The following is a 9315-nucleotide window of genomic DNA, read 5'->3' as shown; positions in this document are numbered from 1 at the left end:
TCTCGAGTCTTAAGAATGTCAAAAACACCCTCCACCACAACCGATAACAGTAAAGAAAAATGATGTGCCTAAAGCTCTTGCAGTTTGGTTAGGTTATTTATTTTATATAAATAATCTGTGACATTCAGGACACTGTGCTCTGTACCTGGTGCTACCCTGCTATAGAGCTGATGGGATGTGTTTGTGTTCTGTGAAATTCAAGAAGTTAAGTAAAAATTGTCAATTCTATGTTAATTACTGAAGAATTTATATAGAGAGTTATTGAAAGTAAAGAAAACATTTTAATACAATAGCTTATGACAAATAAGGTATGAATTCTAGGGCTAACCTCAGGAGTTATTAGACTGTAACCTTCTCAAGTGTTTCACAGATCAGGGTTTATGTCTGTGAATTGTTCATGTCCCAAACAGCTTGCATGTGCACTCCTGCACTCCTGACATTTGTCTGCAATGCATGCTGCTTTGTGCTTGTGTGAACAGTTTGGCTAAACGTCATAATCAGCTATACTAGATGAAACTAGAAGGAACGTATAATAGGAGATTATTTTCATAATAGTTTTACTTTATTCAATGGATTCTAATTCATTGAATAATAAGTTATTAGAAACTCTGGCACACTACAATTCAGTAAAATGCAGTTTAAGCACAATAATCCCAGTCAATATAATGATTACAGCATTGCAGGATAGACTGAAAAAAATCCATTTCAGGAGCACTTCATATTAGCTGAAACTTTAGGAGGTGTGAATATATAAGAAATGTCATTCTGAGGGGAGAAAAAGAAGATGAAAGCAGCCCCCCAGACTGCAGCAAGATGAGTGAGTGAGGGGGAGTATAACCACAGCAGGGCAGATCAACCCACCACCATCATGGACGACATCCTGTCTCACCATGCGCCTGTTGCTTTCTCTCTGTCTCTGAAACTGGAGAAACAGTTCTTCACTTTGCCTGAAGCAGAATCCACCTCAGCAGTCAGAGAACACTCTCTGCCACCCAACCCACCCCCATTGTCATTCGTCTAAAGGTAAATACACATTTCTCTCAAAATCAGACTCTTCTTTCTTGTCGTTTTATGCGATGTGTAACTGATTTAGTACGTAGTTCCGGACAAAATATCAAGGCTAAATACGTGAGTAGACCAACATTGATTATTGTTAATTTTAAGTACAGAAAGAATATTGACTCATTGCCTCTCTGTTCTCTGAGTCCCAAGAGAAATTGAGATAATGATAGTTAAAATGTCGAGACTGTAGGATCAACCATTTAGACACGTGTGTGTACACAGCTGCTAAGGGAATCAGCAGTGTCTGTTTGGGTGGCAGAGATCAGACTGTCACTGGCTGATTGTTAGGGGCAGCCATTACAGATCAAGTGTGTTGTTGCTACAGCGTTTCACACTTTTGAGAAATCAGTGTGTGTGTGTGTGTGTGTGTGTGTGTGTGTGTGTGTGTGTGTATATGTGTGTGATTACCAACTAAGGGCTAACCTTGTCCAGACAGACAGCATGTCAGCCACTGTGGTCTGGGCACACCCTATTAGAGGACATCTGAAGGTTTATACCAAACATAATGAAGAAATAGTGAGAATGAGCCACATCTTAAAATGTATTGTTTGCGTGTATTTACTGAAGCAGGTATAATAATTAGGTGTGCCCAATACTTCCATTGCTTAATAAAAATGAAAAAGTAATGCAATTTAAATGCAGTTGCCTTGTTTGGCTGTGGTGGTGGTGAAATGTGTGTGTGTGTGTGTGTGTGTTGGGGGGTATGTCTGTGGGGTACGATAATATCAAGTTTATTTTGATGTTTTTCACGGTTTAGTACAAAAAATGATTGCTGACTTGAAGGTAAATTAGATCGATTTTTCTTAAGTCCTGTGGTTTTGAGTCACTCATATGTGACACATACAGCCTGATGTCTTTAATTATATATATTTTTTAAATTCTATTTACAACTATATTCTACAATGCTAGTGTGGTCACAATCTTAATAAATAAATAAATCCTTATTTATCCTAAACATTTTTGAATAACAGACAAGAATGCAAATGTATAAACTTGGTTATTTCAGGACATTGAACTTCAAAGCATATTATACTATAAAACACAGACATTAATTTTCATAGCAATAAAATTTCAATTACATATTTTTTAATAAATACTTAAAAAAATAAAATAGGCTAACATGAAAATAACGTAATGTTTATTTAATCATATTTATTTTTGGCACTTTTTATTTAATTTGCCATTGTTTTGCAATATTATGAGCGAAACAAACAGTGCAACCGTTTTAACAGGTGGCCATTTAATAATCTACTCACTGAGCATTCGTGGATTTGAAAATTATCGGCCCAAATATATAGATTTCCAAGTAATTGACATTCGATTGGTTACTAAGAAACACAACCCCATAAAATTACTGGCACATAGCCTACTGCATTTATGTCCCCAAAGAAGACCATATTTTACTGCACTCTTCGAGCTTTCAAAATATTGGCCAGGCTGACAGGCCTATGACCTTAGGCGTGCCAGTAAGATATCATCCAGTTACAAGTCAACATGTTAACAAGAACATTGATCCGATAGCCGTTTTATTTAAGTTATAAACTATAGTTTTTAAGGTAAGAATTCAGTCTGCAAACTAAAGTTTTTTGGGGTTTTTTCCGGTTTAAAAGCTTTCTATCAGCTTTTAAATATCTCCTTTAACTAGCTAAATGAACTCCACCCCCATAGTTAAACTCATTTGATTTAAATCTTAGTTGCTATCTAAACAGAAATAAATAGAGAAGAACACTGGAGCTGGTGGCGGGAGGGAGGGCGTGTCGAGGGCGGGCTAAAAGCTGTGAAGCTTGTAGCCATGAAAAGTGCTGGACTTGTTGCGTTTTACTCACTTGAATCAAACTCTCAGTATAGCCAAGAGCTCACATACCTTTCAATATAACAGTACATAGCGAACCACGTTTTACACAGAGATTGCGTTTTATGTTTAAACGTTCAGCCTTTGATGTTCAGTTAAGTAAAGCGAAAGTTGTAAAGTTCACATGGGAAAATCTTCGTGATTAGTATGGGATTCACGCTAGACTTTGTATTGTTCTAACCACTGTGGATTATTGAGAAACGGTACTCACTGAGCGCGACTTTTGGCATCCATATCTGCTGGGTAAGAACCTGAATTAATCTGCTGTGTATCTCTAGGATTTTATTACCGTTAATATTGTTGGGTATGTGATCACAATATACATAGTGGAAACCCAGTATTTCAATCAAATTACCGGCTAACAAAACACACAGCAACTCTTGTGTCACACTTAGTTCATTTTCTTTTAAGACTAAGTGTTCACTATTAACTAACCTATAAACCATCTGCATCATTCGCCAGACTTACAATAGACGGGGGGGATTTCAGTCTGAGGCAATATCACTGACATGTGCATGAAATAATTTATATTTAGTCCAACATCAAAAGCAAATAATTTAAACTATTGGGACTAATACTTCTATAACGAAATAATTGTTTATCTTTATGGAATCAGTTACAGTGGACTGGTATTGTGTAACAGACATTCGAATTAGTAATAAATATAAATGACGGAGTGCTGACACTGACGCACTGTCAAATAAACGTCTCCTTACAGAAAGCTTCAACTGTTTTTGACCGTTTTCAATAACACGTTTTTAATCCGTATTAGATCGAACGAATTAATATATGCGTAAACCTGTGAATTGTCTTGCAGCCAGTACCGTTGCCGGAGCCATGCTAATATAGAAAATTCAATCAATACATTCTAACCAGTGCAGTCCAGGACCAATCCAGGACCCTTTGTTTTGTTAAACTCAAGACGTTGTTAGATGACTCCAGTTGCAGCCTCCAAAACATATCCTGCTCTACAGACCTATAGTACTAAATAAAATTAACCTTAACTAAATTTCTTATCTGGCGGGAATTGTGTTTAATTAAATATCATATATTATGGATTTGTCATTATCCTGCCAAAACGATATCAAGGCCAAAGCTTCCCAGTGAATGTGCATTTAAAACAAAAAAAACAAACAAAAAAAAATTGCAGCAAACTCTAGTTACTTGGGAGCGACAGCCTCTTGTGCAGCGATGTTATAGGCTCCCGGACTGAGCCTGCTCCCAGCAGCGGGAATTCCCTCGGAGAGCAGCGTTCCTCACGCTGCGTATACAAAGCTTTTACCGTACCGTTTTGTAAGGTTTAAAGCCGGCCACATCAGACTCCAGATCGGTTACAGCGAGATTTATAGGACCTTACTGAAAATTGAACTCTTATTTATGCAATTATTATTAATGTTAATATTATACAATTATATATATATATATATATATATATATATATATATATATATATATATATATATATATATAGCTATAGCTATATGCATTAAAGTCTGATACTTTAGTGCTTTAATGCTTGAACTCCTATAGAGGCATTCGATAGTCAGAAATCTTTCTGAGTGAAGTTATTTCTACTCTAAAAATACTCCTAGACCTCTCTTTGTACTCTATACTAGTATGCCATAAAGCAGAAAGAACTTCACTCAGAAAGGTTTATGACTATCGAAAGTATACATACATATATATTTTTAATATTTACATATATATTTATATTTATATTTATATTTGTTTGTGTGTGTGTGTGTGTGTGTGTGTGTATGTGTGTGTGTGTGTGTGTGTGTGTGTGTGTGTGTGTGTGTGTGTGTGTGTGCGTGTTACGCTGCTCATTTTATATTCACTAAAAAACGGCAAGCTAAAGGAAAAAAGTTTCCCCTTCTTTCTTTCGCTGTTATGAAAATAATGGCTAAAAAAATAACTCATCACTGCAATACGTTTTAGATTCGGTTAATTAGCTTACCTATCTACTAGGCTACACCAGAACTGATTACGAGAGGCTAATTTGAATCGTTGTTTGATTTTTAACAGGTCCTTTTAGAGATTGGTGATCGATTGGAAAATGGGGAGTAAGACTCTGCCGGCCCCCATCCCACTACATCCGTCCCTCCACCTTTCCAACTACGCTTTCTTACAGGCAGAAAATAGGCCGACTTTACCTCACGCTGACCACATTCAAGGACTCTACGGCCTCAGGACGGTGCAGACAATGCAAATGAACCACTGGACTTTGGGCTACACTCACATGCAGGGACTCCGATCAACCATCACTGAAATGTCAGCTGCGCAGGGCCTCACGGATCTTCGATTCACGTTCCCCGCGTTACCGTTCACTGCACACTTCTTCCACCCCAAACAAGGAACTATAACTCACGGAATTCCAGCCCTACATAAAGATAGACCCCGGTTTGACTTTGCTAACCTTGCCATTGCGGCTACACAAGAGGAAGAGTGTAAGACCTATGACCTGTTAAAACTCACAGCAGGTCTCGGCGGCCAGAGCTCAGAAATAAACAAACTGTCACCAAACAGAAAGCCCCCACGCGGGAGGCTTCCATCAAAAACCAAAAAGGAATTCATTTGTAGATTTTGTGGAAGAAACTTTACAAAGTCCTACAACTTACTTATACATGAGCGCACGCACACAGACGAGAGGCCTTACACCTGCGACATCTGCCATAAAGCTTTTAGAAGACAGGACCACCTCCGTGATCACCGGTACTTGAGAGAATCTAATTTTACTTTCTGTCTACCAATTAAATGACTTCGTTATGGTGGTTACTTCTTTCTCATATCTTTATAGAACAACTACCTAAACAATTCCCATGTAACGTATAAGCATAGATAGTTCTTGTTTTATTGTTGTTGTATCACATTTTGCGCAGTCTAAATGATCTGCCTGCACTGAAGTGGTTAGCAGATTTACATATGAGATTTATGTAATTCTTTATCATTTGAATCGTGACAAACAATACATCACTGAATAATGTCCCGTTGTCAGTCAGATAACTAACATCGTGTGCCGTTATTTTGGTTATGCTTGCAGATACATCCATTCCAAGGAGAAACCGTTCAAATGTCAAGAATGTGGAAAGGGATTTTGTCAGTCACGGACTTTGGCAGTTCATAAAACATTGCATATGCAGGTATTGATATTGATATTGATATTGATATTGATTGATACCATTTTGCGCATATAACACATAGGCCTATGCATTAATTTAATAGCCTACATGGTACCTCTTAGCTCAATATATTTTTTTTAAATGACATACGCATGGTACAGACGAAGCATCCTTATCACATTATTTGATCTTGATCAGTCAGAATAATCGAAAAAGCATTATGAAAAATATTTAGCCAATGCAATAGGGTCTTGTTGGTCACAGCTGTAATATGTTTCGTTATTTGGACGACATACCACGACAGCTAATAAATTCTTGTCTGAGTCACTTTAATAGGCTTATGTAGACATTCTATTTAAGCACCTATGATTAAAACCTTAAGAGAATAATATTTTGCTTGCTTCAAATCTAAACAGGAGTCTCCTCACAAATGCCCCACATGCGGAAGAACCTTTAATCAAAGAAGTAATCTGAAAACTCACCTTCTCACCCATACAGACATCAAGCCCTACTCCTGTGAGCGCTGCGGAAAGGTGTTTCGGCGCAACTGTGACCTGCGACGGCATAGTTTGACACACACGCTCCACCGGGACTAGGCCGCACAGATAGCCCTACTATTTGTGGACAAATTTATTGGACAGAACATGAGACTCAAAGAAAGGATAGCTGGAAACTTCGTGATGCTGAATTTTTTACTACATCTTCAAAAGCGGTTACTGAAGATGAATGAATGAATATATTATATAAACCGTGTTAAAAATGTGGATGTTTGTTGAAATGAATGGTAGAAATAAAGCTGAAGGTCAAGACGGTGATCTAGGTATATCATGGCACTTCTCAAGGGATTATTAAAATAATTAGACTAATTATTTCACTTCTCTATATATTCTTTATATTTTTGTGAAAGCCTGTAACAGGATAATGAATGCTTGTGCACTGTAAGCCCAGATAAAATCATTGTGCTTAAAAAACGTAACCCGTTAGCATAAAAAAAGTTCAGCACTGATGAACAAACAAAAATGTATACGTTGTGTTATAGGGTACTTAAGATACGAAATTGCACTACATTGAGTTTTCTGTAAAACAACCTAACACTGTATGTTGGAATAACTTAAATGTACGATAACTAATAACTTTAGGTTAATGTCATTTAAAACTGATTCAAATCATTTGAATTATCCAAACTCGATTGTTTTGTTTCAAGCTGGCGGTACTGGTGGTAGAAATGTGCGAGTCTCGAAGCACAAGCTGTCTGCATCTTCACGTAGGTAGGTACTGAAATAAGTTCGCGGTAAATAATCCACCCTACCCTAAAATGAAAGCTAATAAAACTAATCATTTTAGCGATTTGTTTGTTGATGTATTTCCATTTGGGAAAGCGCGTATATGTGTGAGTTAGACGCAACTGGTGTAGTCTAAGGGGTAGCCACGTATACAGTAATTAGACTGCTGACATTGTTTACTGCTGACAATAACGAATCATCCATTTGGAAACAGCATCTCTAGGCCGAGTTGTTTATTGATTATTCAGTTTTTATTTAAAAAAAAAAAAAAAAAAAAAAAAAACTTTTTCGAAATGTTTCACTTAGTAGCCTATAAAGTGAAGTTTGATATATGAGTAACGCCTATCTTTAATAACAAGGTACCAATGCTTAGACACCCGCAGACCTCATATTCCACTTGGTTCTGAATTATTAGGTAACAGGCTATGACACAGTGGTTTTGCATCATGAACATTGTAGCCCATAATAAGCATCTCAGAGGCTGTTGCCGGATGAACAAATAGATTATTACGACAGTTTATTAACCATAAATCATAACATATCTAGCTTCTGAAGCAGACACAAACTATCAGCAGTGTCGGTTAGTGAAATACAATAGTCTTACACTGCGCTTTCATCAAAGCTGTTTGCACCGCGTATTTGAACCGTCCTATGGGCCCTACTGTTAGAAACGGGAAATAACTATACACCTTGTTTAAACTTTAATGAGCGGGAGACAAACGTACATTTGGAATTTAAGTAGGCTATAACCACCATGTTTTTACCTCTGGTTCCCTGTGGCAGAGATCTAAAATACAACTTAAATTTCGAAAAAGATTAAAACGAATTTAAAAACTATTTAGGACTATTTTAAGCTATATGTTCAGCTGGGTCCTACTGTCTGTTACGGGCTAGGCTAAAACGAGTAAGAATCCCTTACACATGTCAAATAAAGCTATTTGGGATTTTGAATCTTAAGCCAAACATTTACATTACATTATGATCACTATAATTTTTAAAAATGTGCAAATACAGTCGAATTGTAAAATATAATTAAATTGGAGATTATATATCATCTTATTTAGAATAATAAATTACTTTGTAATTAGTCAGTCAGCCTACTCCTTACTCCTTACTCCTTTTAGAACGATGCCATCTTATAGGAACGAAAATCAGGAACTCAGAATGGTTGACTAATAGGCATATGGAGATCATGTTCATATTTTTAGACAATCAACTTAAATTTTTTGTTTAAAAACAAAATCTAATAACAGTCTGTTTTAGCGACTATTTTAGTAACGTTAACCTGTCCATTCTTCATTTAGGCAAGTTGGGTAATTAGGACGTTGTGTTTCAATAAGGAAGAATACAGGTAGCCTGTTGAGTAGGCTACAGTATCGTTGAAAGCTACTTCTGTCATATAAACCATTTTCATTAGTTTAAATATATTTCACTTAAGTCTATAATGAATTATTATTACAATTTATGAATCAGAACTTACCCATTTAAAATCGGTTCTTTTAATCTTTTATTATCCCTATTCTACAACTTAGACAGTAAATCCAATAGGCCTACAATTGTTTTATTTATTTATTTATTTATTTATTTTTAAAATTTTTTTTACTAAAATCCAACCGTAAATCCAATACAGGTGTGATTTTCAACTTCTACAACTTTATTATTATTATTATTATTATTATTATTATTATTATTATTATTATTATTGTGTTGTTGTTGTTGTTAGTAATAGTAGTAGTTGTAGTAGTAGGCTAGTAGTAGTAGTAGTAGGCTAGTAGAAGGAGGAGGAGGAGTAATATTTAGTTTTATTATTACGCTTATCATTATTAAGGGTTGGAATAAGATTTGACTGACTGAATAATGTCAGTACACCACGATTTTAAACTTCACAAGATACCTGGCATAATACAGCACGTTGATAGGCTTATAAACCTGGAAATTAGACAATTAGATATATTATTTCGATATAAACTATAATTAGCTAAGGCGTTGTAAGATAGGC

The 9315-nt window shown here is 36.0% G+C and overlaps 1 protein-coding gene across 3 annotated transcripts; it reads left to right on the top strand.

The window, feature by feature from the left end:
• Positions 1 to 456: 456 nt before the first annotated feature.
• On the top strand, positions 457 to 8292 carry osr2 (odd-skipped related transciption factor 2). 3 transcript variants are annotated; one of them, XM_017452682.3, is made up of 4 exons: positions 457 to 1023; positions 4940 to 5626; positions 5955 to 6054; positions 6450 to 8292. In XM_017452682.3, the coding sequence occupies exons 2-4, from the start codon at positions 4971 to 4973 to the stop codon at positions 6627 to 6629; spliced, it is 936 nt and encodes a 311-aa protein (XP_017308171.1). In that variant the 5' UTR covers positions 457 to 1023; positions 4940 to 4970; the 3' UTR covers positions 6630 to 8292. The 3 variants fall into 3 exon arrangements, with proteins under 3 accessions (XP_017308171.1, XP_047006230.1, XP_017308170.1); XM_047150274.2 differs by having other exon boundaries at positions 541 to 1023; positions 6532 to 8292; XM_017452681.2 differs by lacking the exon at positions 457 to 1023 and adding an exon at positions 2804 to 3157.
• The last annotated feature ends 1023 nt before the right edge of the window (positions 8293 to 9315 follow it).

This window comes from Ictalurus punctatus, chromosome 23 (genome assembly GCF_001660625.3).
Source record: "Ictalurus punctatus breed USDA103 chromosome 23, Coco_2.0, whole genome shotgun sequence".
Lineage (NCBI taxonomy): Eukaryota > Metazoa > Chordata > Actinopteri > Siluriformes > Ictaluridae > Ictalurus > Ictalurus punctatus.
This window is presented reverse-complemented; position numbering and strand designations above follow the sequence as displayed.